The following is a 17,744-nucleotide window of genomic DNA, read 5'->3' as shown; positions in this document are numbered from 1 at the left end:
CATTTTTTTATTTCTGGAATACCTTTTTCACCATTGTCTATTAAATTTTTAGTTGTTCTTTTTAATCACAACTCATATATACATCCTCCAGGAAGGTTTCCCTGAACTTCCCTAATGGTAATTTGCTTCTTCCTACAATTCACATAGCATTTAATTTATACTTCTCTTGTGTTTTTTAAAAATATTATATGCCATTTTGCTATAATTATGTCTATTGAGTCAAGTGGAAGCCCTTATCTTAGCTAATCTTTCCAGCATAAACAAAGAAATGTACACAGTAGATACTTAATAAATGCTTGTAGAATTTAATTTTTTCATCAAATATAAATCCATGTAAAACCCCCCAAGATCAATTTGTTTTGCTGTTTCACCAGCATGTCTTTCAAAAGGTAGGCTTTACTGGTAAATCATGTGTGTGGGTAGCTGAATTATGTGGAAGACCTGATTAAAATGTGCAACAAAGTGTTGCCCATAAGTAAAACTGAAAAGGTACTAGATTTTTTTTCCTCAAGAAAGACCAATGAAATATCATCACTTGCATGATATATTTTGTCAATTAGAAATGATCCCTTGATTAAAAAAACATTTTGTTATTGTTATTGTTTTTATTATTATTGTTCAAAGTATTCATTTATGTGTCACAAAGAATTAAACAGTAGTAGCAAAAATATCTTTAGAAATTTTGACCATAAATATTATGAAGTACTTTAGGGAAAAATCTAGAAGTTTTAAATTTGTCAAAATAAATAATCTACCTTAACATATTTAACATGTAGTGGTCTACCTGCCATCTAGGGGAGGGGATAGGGGGAAGGAGAGGAAAAGTTGGAGCAGAAGGTTTTGCAAGAGTCAATGCTGAAAAATTACCCATGCATATATCTTGTAAATAAAAAGCTATAATAAAAAATAAAAAATGAACATATAAAAAATAAAAAATAAATAATGCTGTGATGTAAATCACTTTTATAATAATATTATAAAAAATAATAACCACTACAAATGATTTGTGAAGAACAAATAAATGTTTTCTGACTTATGGACGTAACCTCAAAGTCATAGAGGAAATGGGTGAACACACGTTTGTCCAGATACACCAGGTGGGTCATATTTGGCATTTTTGGAAGTGGTTATTTTGCCTTGTATTTAATAAAATGAGAATGGCTTATGAGGAAATATTTATGGAAAACTCTAGTAGTTCTATAAATCCTATTATTCTGCTTCCTACAGTCAAAAAGTTTCAACTTGTTAACTCTGAGTTTAAATCAATAAAAGAAATAAGTTACAAAGAATCAAAAATGTGGGGCTTGGGATACATGATCTCCAAAGTTTCTCCTGAGTTAACATTTTATAAGAAAGAGACAGAGAGAAAGGGGGGGGGGGGATGAGGAGGGAGAGATGTCTTTTTAAAGCATTCTTTTGTATCTATATTATCCCCATTGCTTAAGCAACATCACCAAGGCTTTCCTATAGCAGTGAAACTTAGAAGGTCATAGGACAAAGAATGTGAGAAATTGGAATACCATTAGAACATGAAACACAGAATATCAGAGCAAGAGGAGACCTTAGAATTTCAGAATTGAAAAATGCTTTAGAACATAATTCCATCAGTGCTGAAAAGAATCAATCAATCCAAAAGAATTCACTAAGCACCTACTATATACCAGACTTTGTCCTAACAATAGAACATAAACAACCTCTGGTGGAATAGACTTCAGAACAGAGAATATAGATATTTTGATTGTAATATATAATATCAGATCTGGAAGGGGCTTTATAATACACAATATCAGAATCGGAAGTACCTTAGAAACTATTCAAACTTCTCGTTTTATAAATTAATAAACTGCGACCCTGCCTTGGGAAGGAATTTGTCCTGGTAAGCTCAGAGATCTAGGTTTCCTGGATAGTCAGGTGGTCTTCTCACTTCATTCTTGCTACCATTTCCTAAGAGTAGATATGTCAATGCTCTATCAAGATGAGTATTCTTTTAGGAAGCTCCTTTATGTCACCATGGGTACAACTAGAGATTGTTCTATATAAACGTTTACCAAACATGATTCAATTCAGAGAATTAAAAGTTTAAAGGCCATTACATGAGGTCAGTACCTGCAACTGAACAACGTGCCCATCCAGGAGCCCTTCATCCTTTATTCTCCAACGATGAGGGGGAAGGCACTGCCTCCAGGTGGCATTCCAGCCAAACTAGATTACAATCTGCCTCACCTTGCTCTAACTTTGCCTTTTATTCTCCCACTTCCATGCTTTGGATCATATTATTCTCTATGTCTAAAATGTAAGTTTATTATGCTTACATATTTATATGGCTATTTCCTCAGTTACAATGTAACTTGTTTGAGAATAGGGACTATTTTTTGTACTTGTATTCTCATTGTCTAGAACAGTGCATATAGACAGGCAATAGAAACTGAACCTGTGATTTTATTAGATATCTGGAACTCCCAGGAGAAGAAAACTCCTTCAACCAGTACAGATCAGTACCTTCTATGAATCTGACATTCAGAAAGTGGCTTAGAGAACAAAAAAATTAAGAGAGTTCATACAATTAGTACGGATCAGAGGTCTAACTTGAAGTTGGGTCTTATTAGCTCTCAATCTACTATGCCATATTCCCTCTTACATACAAACTTTGGTACACTGTAGGTAATAATAAATAGTTATTGATTGATTGATAGTTAAAACTTATACCTTACCCAGTCTTCCCACTTCCAAAACATTACTCTTTCTTACTTGAATATTAACACAACTTTCAATATAGTATCAAAATAATCAGAATAACAGGAATATATCAAATTCAAATTCATAAATCCCCCCACCCTTTCCCCCCAAAAAAGAACCTTAGTTACAATATACAGGACAACATTTCAGGGAGACCTACAGGGATAAACTACAGTATGGCAATAATTAATTTTAAGTTGTTTGGGAAAATTGGGGAGATTGGACTAAGAGTAGTTCTAGATTGATAGGTCTGTGGAGGTGTGTATATAAAGTGGGGAAAGCTGAAAGTTCTCCATATCCAGGGGTTACCTTATCTTCCAAGTCTTCTCATATTATTCCACTCTAAACATGATATATTCCAGCCAAATTAGATTATACTCTGCCTCATCCTTTTCCCTAAATATGCCTTTTATTTTTCTGCCTCTATGCCTTTGATCATATTGTTCCCTGTGGCTAAAATGCTATATTTTCTCCCATCTAATCTGAATTTCTTCTCATTTTTTTAAAGTTTAACTCCATTCTCAATTGTAGATACTATGCTTTTCTCTCAGATCTAATGCAGTAGTTTGTTCTACATCTTTTAAATATATTTATCATATATCATTGCATATTATAGTTGTGTATTTATGTCTTAGCCCTTTACTGGAAAGACAACCTCTGAGTAAATTCCATGAGGACACAGGCAGTGTCTTATACAAATATATCTTGCTCAAAGCCCAACACAGCTCTACACACACTAGGAATTTAATAAATGTTTGGTGAATTGACAAGTTAATATGCAAACATGATAACCAAAGAAAAATTTCATCTATACCCTAATTTTTTCTATATTTGCCCAGTGATGGATAGTCCTAGGAAACAGGTAACTACTATAATGCATGTCACTTCCTGTGAAAATCAGACTAAAGTTATAAAGTCAATCCATGTATGAAATAGTCTTCACATAAGTCAGTTAAATTAATTCAATTCCTTTCCCATAGATTATACTCTCTCTATCCTGGCCAAATGTATGTTACTGATACAAAAGTAATTGATTGCTGGATGGATTACTGACTATTGATGGATGGACAGAGAATGTATGAATACTGTATATGTGGGGGGGGGAACAATTCTAGGCTTTTATACTTTTGATGACAGTGTCATCTTCTGATATAATGAACAACTTAATGATATTATTCAAAGATAACTAAAATGCAAACAGAATATTACTCCCGACCTACTTGTAGGTTTAGAGGAGTTGCTGATTCTTTCTGGGCAATTCACTAAGGCTACTTTTGATAAGTCAAAGAGACAAGATCCAAAGATCTAGGTCCAACTATCACCATCTTCATCATCAATATTATCAGTATAATCATTATCTACACAAATCAGTGAACTGTATATTAGCCATGTCAATATTTTCCATTGGGATGAGAAAAAAGAAATGTGTCACATGGCCTCAAGATGGCCAAGATGTGACTAGAACTCATGTCTTATTGACTTAGCCAATTTCTCTTTCAACAGCCCTATACTGTCACAAATCTCATAGCAAGAGAGGAGGGAAAATGTCTATTCATTAGCCAAACTTTATAGTAAAATAGAATACTTAAAACTGAATTTTATGAAATATGGACTTAGAGCCTTCCATCTTGATAGTTTTCTCTCCACCAAATGACACTGAAGATATAAGACCTACTGGGCTATATTCCATTCCCTTGAATATGTCCTTCTCATTCAGACTTAAAGTCCTATGTTCATGCAATTCCTCCATTGGCATATTCCCCTCCCCCCAATTTCTTCCAAATATCATCTCCTCTCTGAAGCCTACCTTTCTTTATCCTCTTAGATGTTATCCTTCTGCCCTGCTCCCAACCCCAAAATTTTGTCTTCCGCCTCTTTAGAGTACACATATTCACAAAGTGCTTTATATTATTTTACATTCTATTGTCAGAATGTTATCCTGCCACTCCACTGAGAGTTCCATAGGAGCAGAGAATCCATGTCTTCTCTAAATTTGGTAACATCCATTCCATAGCAGTGCTTGCTTGATAAATGTCTGTTGGGTTGTTAAATTATTGAGAACAGATTCATTTCTATTCAGAAGCAGCTACTTGTTTTGGGAAGTTGTCCATATCCCCTTGGATTCTAAATGAGATATACATAAAGTTTCAGAGCTCTGGTAAATTGAGAACATGATTAAAAATAAGTCCAGTGTATTTTATACAGAAATACTGATATGAAGTTGAGCTCTTACACCAAGTCATGTTCCTTCCTATAAGAATATAAAAACAAACCAAAAAAAGCCTTGGCCCTGTGTCCTGTTTGCTGCTTCAGGCCCACCAGGCATCTGAACCTCATGAGGCAATGCAGCATTTGAGAAGTTTCTTTCAACTTCATTAAAAACAGAATTCCATTATATCCAAGTCTATTCTATGCTAATTCTACCCTTCATAATTATTCTCATTACAAACAATAACTGTATTCTGCCCCCTTAATATATAAGCTATATGCAATTCCTATAGAAATAGCTCAAATATTGCTTTAAACATGATGCTTTGGGGTGATTTACCAGTATTCCTTCAGTCACAAAAGCGCTCAACTAATTAAGACCAGTGATGTTCATTTGGTATTAACCGACACTAGAGAACATTGTGAATCTGTTTTAACCCACCTTATAGTCTCACACTATCGGGTGCTTTAATGGAAACATTGGGCCTTTTCCTTAGCATACATAAATGGACACCACAAGCTTTTCAATTAAATTAGTCTTTTGAGAGAGATGTAGGAGAGCCAAAAAGCTCCTTAAAAATCTGAACTGCTTCATTGCTTCTCATTTGCCAAGGGGAGATGTGTAGTTAAAATGCAATGTTATTTTCTTCCTCTCCTGCTTGGGGAAAAAAAAAAAAAAGTTTCTGATCTTGAACTCGAAGCTAGCTCTTTTAGAGTGTTACTTGGGATTTTTTTTTTCTATCATGTGCATGCGATTTGCTTTTCTACAGCTATGTAAGGAGTGGCATGTTATTATGCATCCAGAATAACTATATATGAATTGTGTTTCAAGTCTATGGTAGAGGGGGAGGGGTCACAAGCAATTTCAAAAGAATAAAATGAAGCGACAGATAACAGAGAAAAAGAGGATTCCATTTAGATGAATAAAATGTAACCAGAAGGCTTTCCAGTGCCATACAAAGTATTTTTCATATGTTTCTTCCACTCATTATCTCTAAAACTTCTGCACTGCTGCAGATTTTCCAATTGTTCAGTCTTTAAAGTACTAAATAACATCGATATGCTAACAATAGGATTAGCTATCCAAGATAGACGGTTATGTTACCAGAATCTTAATTTTACACATTTAAAACAACTGTAGAAGTTGCCTCAGAGTTCCATATCACTCCTGGATGCTTTAAGAAAAGCATTTCCTACCTAGAAAAGCCAGAAGATTGAAACAGGCGACAACTGGAAATTCCTAACAATGACTTTCACGACTTTCAAATTCCTCTGAATTATTGAATCATTTCAGCCAGCTAACCCACTCAGGAACAAATACTTCAATAGTAATCATCCATTTATATCTCTAATATTTTTTACTTCTATGAACATGAGCATAGCAAAGATCTGTTTAGAGGATCTGTTACCAATAAACTCACTATGATTTCCTGACCAATCTGAACCATTTTAAAATCGGCAATTACTGCCGATTAATGGAGAATCACATATGGCCCTAAATGTTTTTGTCTCCTGTCAGTTTTGGGGTACAACTGGACTTTGTTTCTTAGAAAATTAAGGAGGTTATAATTTGGCCCTGGAAACCCTCAATTCTCCCTTCTTTTTACCTCAATGAAGGAATATTAGGTCCTGAAATCAACTACTTCTTGAAGTTCCTTCAGCAGTGAGGAAAAGATTGGCAGGAGGAAGGGAGGAAATGCAAATGGAACAGAAACAGGGTGTCCTTACAATCAAGTTCAATCAACTTGCTCTGTTCTAAAACATTCAGGTATTCCCCTGGCCCCAAAAAGGTTATTATGTGATTAGAAGAACTAAGGGTCAAAACTTAATCATTTCTCATCAAAGGTCACCTCAAGAAACACAAACAGATTTCAAATATCTAATGGCACTTCTAAAGCCATGACTAAAAATAAAACAACAAACATTTTTAATATAAAAAATGATTGCCAGGCAGGAGCTAGTCTTATTTGAGTCAGACTACTCATGATGATATAAACAGTCAGGGACTGTTGAAGGAAAAGATATCCATTATTAAATACAACCTAAGGAAAACCAAACCAAAAACTTTTCACACACACACACACATACACACACACACACACACACACTCACACACAAAACACACAAACACACACACACCCTCCCCCCAACAAACAAAAATCTAATCACAACAGGTTTCTAAAATCATGAAGGAATAAAATAACTTCTGTACTGAATATGTTTTTATACCACTGTATTTTTTTTTATAAAAGTCTCCCAATTTGATTATAATTAAATATGTAATGAAAAAGTACTGCTTCAGGGAAGTGAAGCAAGACACTTTAACTGTTAGTTTAATGCATTTCCAGCTGACTTTGCATCAAATAAAAATGACACCTTGCTTGTGTGTGTGTGTGTGTGTGTGTGTATGTGTGTCTAACTAAAAGGTAGAATTTCTTAGGCAATTTTGTTATTAATAAGGAACATTATTAAGAGCCATATTTAATATTTGGAATGAGGAGAATTTCTCTGACTTTTTTTTTAATGGCAGTTCCTAGAAATCAAGATATAAAGAAAACTTGATTGAAAGAAGAGTTTATCAAAATTATTTACCTGGCTTGTATGAGACATCACATATCCAATCTTAACAACTGCCAGGCCTACTTTTTTTTTCTTTTTTTGCTGACTTTCTAAGTTCAGTCCCAGCAAAGAATCCAATAGATGTATGATTTTTACTTGTATCCACTAAAATCCCAGTCTTTATTTCTATTTGTTCCTTTGGCAAAAAGCCATTCCCCCAGACCCTGGGAGTGGGAGAATAGAGGGTAGAAAGATTAAGTCTATCACACTCAAAAGTTGCATTGTAGGATAAGTTTTTTCAGAGTAGCAGCACAGGGAGAGGATGAAAGCAACAACCTACATTGGAAGAGTCTGGCAAAGAAGAGATGTTCCTGGGAACAGCTTTAATGTATATTATCTTCTTTGAAGTGAGATCCCCAAATTACAGAAAGCAAGAAGAAAAAAGAGAAGTGAACAAATGGGAAAGGAAGAAAAATTTCAGAATCAAGCATCCAAAAGGAGGCATTTTTTTGAACAACATATTGCCTTCCTAAAGTAACCAGAAAGCCCCAAACCTCCCCAAATTTTTTGGTTTGTTTTTGCTAGGGGGATTCTAGAATACAGCCTTTCTTGTACAAGGACAGTGCCTGAACTCCCTGTCACATGCAATCTGCTGATTAGGGTTAATGTATTGTGTCCTGATATGGCAGATTAAAAATGAAATCAATAAATGACTAAAACAAATGGGCTTTTGAGATGTCCCATTCAATCTAGATCTTTAAAAATGAGGTGAGATGAAGAAGATGGGAGGGAAGGGACACAGGGCCACTTAGCAATCAATTTGAATCCCAAACACTAAGTGGATGGAAGCAAACTTAGTGCATCTTTTAGCTGGAAATCCCCTTATTTGGGAATTGCTCTAATTAATCAGATCAGCCAGGACACTCCCTACTTGTGAGCATCTTAGCTTTTTGAGTCATCTGTCAAAGTCAGAACATGCAGAGGAACTGAAAGGTTCTGAAGCATGAGATATTTAGATTTTTTGATGTGACTTGCTTTTCTAGACAATGTTTTTTTAAAAAAATGATACTGCCAGGGTCAGGATTCTATTCAGAATCCTATTCCCTTAAAGCCAGTTTCTATTGGCCAGTAAAAAAAAAAAAAAAAAAAAAAGATAAATGTAATAATCAAATCTCCTCCCTCCCCCACCAACACCACTACTATTCCCCTCCCTATAAGTGCTGATATGACTTCTTTTAGTCCCAGTGTCTTCGATATTAAGACGTGGAAAAAGACCTCTCAGGTCATTCAGTGTACCCTAACTGCAGCATGCAGGATGGTCCCTGCTGAATATGTTTCCATTTAAATAACCTGTGCTATTAAGGTGCAAATTACAACTTTTAAGTAATGATTGCTAATAGTCTAATGTTTACTGCCACACAAGGACATTCATGAAAACAAAATCTGCATTATTCATCTACATATTAAATAAACAAAATAAATGGGAGAGCTGTTCATTACTACTGTACTTTCTTGAGTTATCTGAGAACTAGGATACAGATAAAGCACCAATAAATCTCATTAAGGGCAACATATTCACATAACACATACACATACATATATACATACATACACACATATTATCTATATGTATACAAGTAGAGAGAGAGAAAGAGTCAGAGGTGGGGGAAAGAGAGAGAAAGAGAGAGAGAGACACACAGAGACAGAAAAACAGACAGACAGAGAGACAGACAGAAATAGAGAGACAGAGGGACAGAGAAAGAGCTATGTATTAACTCTAGCAAGGTGGTAAGGCCAGGTTCTCCATTCTTGGCATTAATACATAAGTAATGATCACTGTTGAGAAATAAAATATGTGGTGGTGTTTTTTTTAAGTGGGGCTAGGTAGGAGAAGAAGGTTTGAATTTTAAGAACTAGTATTTTATACTTAAATACACTTCATATTTTTGGAAATAAAAAGATACTGAAATTCCCTTTTTCATTCTTTCTGCCTTCTTCTCATACGAAATTGGTAGGGAAAAGATAATGACAATATGCAGTGATATTTTCACTTGAAAAATGGAAAACATTTCAGTGGTGACTAAAGAACATAGAATTAAGGATAAGAGGGAAAACAATCAAACTTTGGGGGGCTTGTCCCTATAGTTTTGCCACATCACTGAACTTCTGTTATTATCCTAAGTTACCGAATGATGCAATATTATTGAAAAATGCCAACAGACTAGAAACAAGCACCTTAAGGAAGAGCTGAGAGAGTGGGTAAAGGTAAGAGATTTGGGTATTTCTAAGGAAAATCTTTTTAGAAAAAATCCAAACATCTATTGATATTGATGTTTGCTGAGGTAAACTAAACTCTTGAACTCCGGTCCCCTGGGAAAATATTACAAATAAATATTAACAACCCCTTCCAAAAAAAATCTCTTATAAGTACTGTCCTACTCACTAGTTTCGATGCTTACAGTCCTAGGAAAATCTGTAATATATTATTGGAAACTCAGAATTTAAGATTAATGATAACAAGGGAAAAAACTGCCTGGCATATTCCTTGAGACGGACTCTTATTTATCATGATCTCTTCTATTCAGTCCACTTGTACGATCTTTCTAATCTTTGTATTTATTCATTACTCAAACTAGAAATTTGCTTTCAAAGTAAGTGCATGGTAGTAATTATTTACAGTTGTGCACAGTATGGTGCGGTGACAAAAGCAGACATTTCCAGACTTTTTAGACCTCACCATTTCTTCCTTTCCTTGGATATTAACTAGCCAAAGAATCTCAAACTGGTCAACTTTTCTTATGTGAAGCTTCCTCAGCTAAAACAGAGGAAGGCATTGATGTACTTGAATGTGTGGAAGGAAAACTATGTGGAAAATATCTGCTTTCTTAAATATAACCAATAAACAACTAATAAGAAGCCTTGCCATCTCCTTGATGCCTGATTCCTTTTCTGCTCGATAGCTTATAGGCAGGCGAGAGGCCTCCTAGCCCCTAATCAAAAAAAAAAAAAAACAAAAAATAAAGCCCCAAATACTACATACGAAAATGAAAACTAAAGGCAGGCCAGGAAACTAAAGCTATAGCCACAACTTTTAAGCAGGGAAAACTAGTATAAGTGGATTAACGAGTGCAATAAAAACTAGCTTAATAAAGAGAGTATAATTTAAATAATGCAATATAAGATTACATATATTCGATACACCTGAAGCCTCATTGATCAGAGGATAAATATAATCAAAGTAGCACAATTCTGAGCAATGCACTTTTTGTAATGAGCTTACTGACTGAGACATGTCCAGTCATTCTGGTAATTTAAATCATTGCCTAGTTGTTGAGGGCCTTTACCGGAACAACAAGAAAAACAGAGTAATTTTCAGGGCAACCTCACTTCTTGCTGGACGGCAGCCCAGGGTTCTCTTATGGGACAACAATAAGGACGTTATCTATAATAATCTAGCTACACTCATTCTTCTATGGGAATCTATGTGACTCTTCCCTGGTACAAACCAGCCAGTGTGCTTAATCTAACTTTGTCAATTGGAAATTTGAGTTTAAAAGCAAAAGTGAATCACAATGTAAGGGGGAAATGAGAGAGGAATTATGTTTAAGAAATCATCAGATATAATTAATGATGGGGGAGGAAATCCCCTATGATGTTTGTCTATCTGTACCTAATATCACACACACACACACACACACACACACACACACACACACACACACACACATATACACATCCAAAACCCATTCAAACTGCTCTATAGAAAAGTTACAAATATATTCAGTTTTCTCAAATATAGTCAATTTTTTAAATGCCCAGCTGTCTTATTCTCAGGCAAATAACATTAAAATAACAACACCACAAACTGGGGAGTAAATGCTTTAAAAGATGTTTCTAGTAACTGCAACTAGCCTCTGTCATGCAGAAAAGCGGGTACCTACTCTTTCATAGAGAAGCTGTATAGGGCCAGTCCTGCAATTCTATGCTAAAATGAGATGCTGAGAGAAGAGGAAATCACTGATACTTTTGGTCTGGTTATCTAAAACCCTAACACCCCCACCCCCACTATTTGTTATCTACCTTTGGTTTTGCCCCAAGCACTTTTCAAACTTTAGTAAAGTATATCACTGAACTTGCTCTTACGCTTGACTCCAGATTATAATGTAGTAAAACTAGTGATAGGTTTACAGGAAGAAGACTTGGCTGATGATCCCTAAAATCAAGGGAGGAAAAAAGAAACAACCTTAAGCTTTTCTTTAAAGCACTGATCCAACTAAGGACACAAAGAAATTAAAAAAAAAAAAAAAAAACGCCCACATTAAAAGCCAAACAAGATAATAATTGTGCGTCTGGCTAAGAGAATCTAGAGGGCAAGCCTTGCGTCACTGGCACTTGAGTTACCATGGTGAGTGATTTATTGATATATATCAAGAATGAATAGATCAAAGGCAGCAAGATGACAGGTGATCAATCAAATGTCAAATCAAAGCTGGCAATCAACTGGAAAGCTGACTTTTCAGTGGGTGGGTCTGGCAGGAGAAAAATGAACTTTCATATTGCACTTCCCAGAAACAAAACCCCAGTATACTATTAAAAAAAAAAAAAAGCAATTAAGCAACCTAAAAAGCAAACTCTTAAAAGGCTTTTTGTACTAGCCCATTAACCTGTTCCTATCTTTTTGTTGTTGTTGTTTTTGACGGAGTGGGGGTAAGGGGGAAAGGGCAGGGAAGTAGCAGTACAAAAATACGTATAAAGTTAAAAACTCTTTTCTATGCTCCTATACATTGCATTTTCAGTTGGGAATTATTTTTAAGGACGAGTGGGGTGGGGGTGAGGGTAGCGGTGGGGATGAGATTCGAAAATACAGATCCTTGAAAAACGCACTTTGATTGTTCATTCGGTTTCCTGTTGCAGCTTTCACTAGGACTGATCAAAAGCTGAACTCCCTCAGCTCATCCCATGCCAGTCTTAGACTTCCCTAGCTCAGGCACAACCTCACACTTCCCAGGACCAAAAAGGGGTTAAAGGAAAGCTGACCCAGGAAACGACACAATGACATCTCAAAAACCAAAGTATACAGGCTGTGTGTAAGGGAAAGACTACTTAAGGGTGTCCCCAAATCTTACGCACTACAACCACGGAGAAGCAAGAGGCAGGAAGGAAAGAAATGGGAAGAAAGTTAGGGGTGGGAGATAGCTGGGGGGGTGGGGGAGGGAGGATGGAGAAGGTGGAGAGAAAAAGTTTAAGGAGGGAAGGACCGTGGGATTCCCCAAAGCTGGAGAGTTGTCCGGGCACCGGGAAGGGGACAGGGTTTAGAATGCCAAACCAGGGAGTCAGTTTCCTTCCTCCTTTCCCAGAAGGGGAGAAGGAGATGAGACAGACTTGTACGCTCGCTCCCAGCAAGTTGGATAGAAGGGGGTGGCAGGGAGGGCGGAGAAGGTGGGGGGGGGGGGAGAAGGGGGGTGATGAACAGGGAGCAAAAAGCCCAGAAAAGCAGGGGTGCTCGTCTCGTAGGGAGGAGGGGGGCGCGGGGGAGGAAGGGAGGGAAGGAGGGAGCTGCAGCCCCAGCCTGCAAGTGCCGAGAGAGAGAGAGCTTCGGCTTACCTGCCGCCCGCTTCGGTGCCTGCTGTTTCCTCCTCGGCATCGCTCTACTTTCTCCAATCTCACTTCTGTCCCCAGACCCGAGAAGCAGCTCGGGGGGTGCTCGCTTGTCTCGTCTGTCTCTGTCTCTCCCCCTCTGTCTCTGTCTCTCTCACACTGAGCGTCCCCCCTCCACTAAGGGCTTAAGGGGAAAAAAACCGGGGGAGGGGAAGCCCCAACAAAACAAAACAAAACAAAAAAACCTGTCTCGTGTTGACAATGTCGGGTTGTTGGTTGCTGATGATGTTGTTGGTCCTTTTTTTTTTTTTTGGTCTGTTTTTTGGTTTTGTTTGGGGGGGGCAGTGACTGTTGAGACACTTGATTTCTTTATTAAACATCCAAGACCAGGATCAGATGGCAGGAACTGTGCCGCACACACGCACCACACGCACTCACACGCGGAAAGATAAGGCGAAAGGTAGTAGGTTTTTTCTTTTTCTTCCTCTTCTTCTTCCTCCTTTTCCCCTCCTCCTCCTCCTCCTCCTCCACCACCACCACCACCTCCTCCTCCTCCTCCTCCTCCTCCACCTCCTCCTCCTCCTCCACCTCCTCCTCCACCTCCTCCTCCTTCTCCTCCTCCTCCTCCTTCTCCTCCTCCTCCTCCTCTTCCTCCTCCTCCTCCTCTTCGCTGATCTCTATGGCGGACTTGTGCGGGGGGAGAGAGATCGCGGTAGGTTTGGTGCTGCTGTCAGATGCCAGCCTGTGAGTGATATGGGAGAGGACAAGAGCGGGTTTGGAAGGCAGGAAATCTGGAATTCACACACACACACACACACACACACGCACACACACACACACACACACACTCTCTCTCTCTCTCTCTCTCACATGCACACACACATACACACTCAGGCGCGCACACACACTCTCCCTCTCACGCTCTCTCTCTCACACACATACATATATACACACGCGCGCGCACACACACTTTCACACACACACATACACACACTCACACATACACACACACATCCTCACATATGCACACACAGGCAGGGCGAGGCGATGCCAGCAAACATCGATCCACTGAACAAACTGAACATTAACAAACTCCTCCTCCTCCCCGCGACCTGATGACAGGGAGAAATTTACTCCCCAGCAGCAGATAGAAAGGCAGAGGGAGTTTATTAAAGAGACAGCGTCCTGCTGAGGGGAGAAGAGGAGTGGGGAGGGAGGGGAAGGCAGATTAGTATGCGGGCCTTGAGAGGCCGCCCCACTGCCCCTCTCTGGACCCCTCCCGCCTTTCAGAGGCATGCCCACTCTGAGTTCCAGGCACCCTGGTCTGGGGGTGTCTCACTTAGATCAGTGCTTTAAAGAAAACCTAAAGAAGATTAGCATTAAGGTGAAAAGTGAGGTCAGGTGAGAGAGTGGATGCCAGTGACGTTCTTTCTACAATCATACTAGTTGAAGAAGTTAGATTTGCTCAACTCCATCAATAAGCGGAGGAATTTGGAAGAATTACCTTCTATCCTATAATAGATGATGAACTTTTCCCTGTTAACTCCTCATTTCTCTCAATCTGGACTTCAATCCCACCCTTATCCCAGTCTATTCTACTAGCCTGTCATCTAACGTCTGATTTAAAAAAAAAAAAAAAAAACTTTATTACACCCTCTTCTCTTTTTACTCTGCAAATATTTCCTCAACTTTTATTCTTTCAACCCTATATTCACCTTCATTAACATTCATTATGTTCATACTGTGTGCAGAGCCTCCTGTACCTCTCTTTGCATACATGATCACATCCCATCATGACAGACTTCAAGGGATTGTCTAAGAATTCTCTTTGATCAAATAATATATGGGTCACTGATTGGGGTTTAGAAACTTTGTGTGTAGGATTGTTTGCTTTGTATTGTTGTTTCACCATATACTGCCTTGTAAGGATCCTTGCAGTTTTAATGGGGCAATTTGGTCTGTACCCCTTCTTTTGCCCCACCATCCCTCCCTTCCTGACAATCTCCCCCCCCTCCCATATACAATCTACAAACCAATGGTTGATCAGAGAGTACTGAACAATTAACAACCCTATTGCAGCTTTGATTAGAACTGGCTTTTCTTTTTTTTTTTTATTAATTGGGAAGAACTGTTAAAAATATATTTTACTTTTTCCCCTCATATTGGCTGGCTACATTGACATTACTTGCAAAGTGCTTTACAATAATTTCCAGAAGTCTATGAGGGAGATAAATACCATTTCCCCCTTTATAGGGATAGTACAGAGAGGTTAAATAGTTTGATCTGAGTCATAAAGCAGCCCACTTACCACTCCCCTGCCCTTCAACCTTCTCTTTAAAGACTGAGGAAAACTTTTTTTCTTATTTGCAATGTTGGGAACGTGGGGAACAAATTAAAACTAAAACCTAAAAATCCTCAGGAACCTTGCTGAAATTAAGTCGGGAAAGCAAGAATCTGAGCCTAACTTATTAGAAGAACCCTAGTTTATGTTGATGTATGGCATCTAGAAGAATGAGAATTTATGCATGTTTTTGCTACCTCCCTATTTTTTATTTCACTATTTTCAGAATTTTGATGCTAGTTGTAGGAATAAATAGATAGTAAGAGAGGACACCCACTTTCACAGCTTCAGCAGCTTCTAAGTATTTTCCCCAGAACTCTCAGCTTTTCTCTGTAAGTTCCTCCACTAGTCATGACTCGGAGTTCCTAGTGTCTCCGAAGAATGAAGAATTCCCAGGGAGCCCTCCTAGTAACCGCTCTGTGTTCCCTACTAGATAACTAACAAAATGATAGCCAAGGTACTAATATTTATCTAGAACAAAAAGTCAAAATCTCAATATCATAAAAAAGGTAAAAATGATGTAAATTTTCAGCTGCTCCAAGCCTGGGGCATAGCCTTATATTTGTTAACAAAGATTTTATTGGATTATAGGGTAAGAGAGAGAGCTTACAGTTAGACAGCATGGTATGCGGAAGAAGCAATGAACTTGGAATATAGTGAGACTCAGGTTTGATTTATAGCACTGACATTTGCTGTTTTTGTACTTAAATCACTTAACTTGAGACTCAGTTTCCTCCTGTGCAATATAAAAATAATACCTGTAGATTCTATCTCTTACCAACATATTTTGTAAATCATAAAACACACTATTTAAAGTTTTTCTAAGTGATGGCTAGCTGGAATTCTAACTTTGACCTACTCTTAATCTCTGATGAATTTTTGTTTCAAGACACTGAAGAATCAGATAGATGAACTAAGTAAATTGATTAACATATTTATCCTTCACCAATGTTTTAGCAGTTGCCTATTGGACATTTCAAACTCAACACTGTTGCTTTGTCCCCCAAATTCACCTCTTTTCCAAAACTCTATTCCCAAAATATCTCTCACAGTTGATACATTATTTCTATCCAAACAGCCAGAATCTTAGTTCAGGACTCATCACCTCCCATTCAGATAATTACAATGTTCTCCTAATTGGCTTTCCTCTCTCACATCACTCCTGACTTCAATCCATCCTCAACCAGAGCTACTAATATTATCTTCCTCAGCACAGACTACCCTACACCATAAGATCTAGTGGCTCACTATCTTTTCAAGGATCAGATATAAAGCTATGCTTTGCTTTTAAAATTCTTCCTGACCTGACCCTGCAAAACTCATATACATCATTTTTTTTTGTCTTCACAGGGAACCCCATCTTCTGACTCTGGGATTTTGTGCTGGCCATTCAAACATCGCATGCCTGGCGTACACTTCCTCCTCAACTCTGTCATTCTTCAACATGTAGCACAAGCTCCATCTTCTAAGCAAAGCCTTTCCTGATGCAATCAACTTAAAAAAAATTTCATGCCCTTCCTTCTGAATTATCTTGAATTTCACCATTTTTCTTTCCTTTCCTTTCTTTTTTTTTTTTTTTAATGGGTAGCTAGGTGCCAGTAAAAAGAATGTTGGGTCTGGAATCAGAGATTTGAATTCAAATCTGGCATCAGACACTTACTATGTGACCCTGAGTGTATCCCTTAACCCTTTTTGCCTCAGTTTCTTCATCTATAAAATGAGTTAGAGGAAAAAATGACAAATCACTCCAGTATCTTTGCCAAGAAAACCCCACATGGAATCATGAAGTATTGGACATGCCTGAAATGGCTTGACAACAAAAATGTTCCAAATAATAATAGACAAGATAGAAAGACACAAGGAAAATTGTATCTATTTTTAAGAAGCTTACATTCTATGGAGGAAGAACATAGATTCTAACATTTAGCGGCTTTTTATAATATGTTATCATGGTAGAAATAATATTGGACTTGGAATAAGAGGGTGTGAGTTCAAATTTCATTTCCTGCGCTTACTAGCAATATGAACTTAGGCAAATCAAATCTATCTCTCTGAGCATCAGTTTTCTCATTTGGAAAATGGTTATAATACTATTTGGGCCATCTGTCTCAAAGGGTTGTGAGGTAAGCCCATTAAGCAATATGTGAACATGAACCAAGAAGGATCATAGTGTAGAGGAGAAAGAGCTAGTATTCAGAGCTAGTAAGACCTGAGTTTGAGCACAGTCTCTATTACTATGAGATGCTGAATGAGTCACTTAACCTCCCACTATACTAGTCAACTCCTTGAATATAAAGTGCTG

At 37.7% G+C, this 17,744-nt stretch overlaps 1 protein-coding gene and 1 long non-coding RNA gene across 2 annotated transcripts in view; one reads left to right on the top strand and one right to left on the bottom strand.

The window, feature by feature from the left end:
• TSHZ2 (teashirt zinc finger homeobox 2) overlaps positions 1 to 13,636 on the bottom strand; it is a 270,565-nt gene extending 256,929 nt beyond the window's left edge. Inside the window, exon 1 of the mRNA XM_051976612.1 lies at positions 13,108 to 13,636. Coding sequence (XP_051832572.1) covers positions 13,108 to 13,147 — 40 coding nt within the window. The 5' untranslated portion in view covers positions 13,148 to 13,636. The remainder of the gene's footprint in view (positions 1 to 13,107) is intronic.
• Positions 13,637 to 13,756: 120 nt separating this feature from the next.
• On the top strand, positions 13,757 to 17,421 carry LOC127548929 (uncharacterized). Its single transcript, XR_007950485.1, has 2 exons — positions 13,757 to 13,845; positions 16,793 to 17,421. It is a non-coding gene; the product is annotated as an uncharacterized LOC127548929 (long non-coding RNA).
• The last annotated feature ends 323 nt before the right edge of the window (positions 17,422 to 17,744 follow it).

This window comes from Antechinus flavipes, chromosome 2 (genome assembly GCF_016432865.1).
Source record: "Antechinus flavipes isolate AdamAnt ecotype Samford, QLD, Australia chromosome 2, AdamAnt_v2, whole genome shotgun sequence".
NCBI classification, from domain to species: domain Eukaryota; kingdom Metazoa; phylum Chordata; class Mammalia; order Dasyuromorphia; family Dasyuridae; genus Antechinus; species Antechinus flavipes.
The sequence above is the reverse complement of the archived record's forward strand: the minus strand, read 5'-3'. Positions and strand labels throughout refer to the sequence as shown.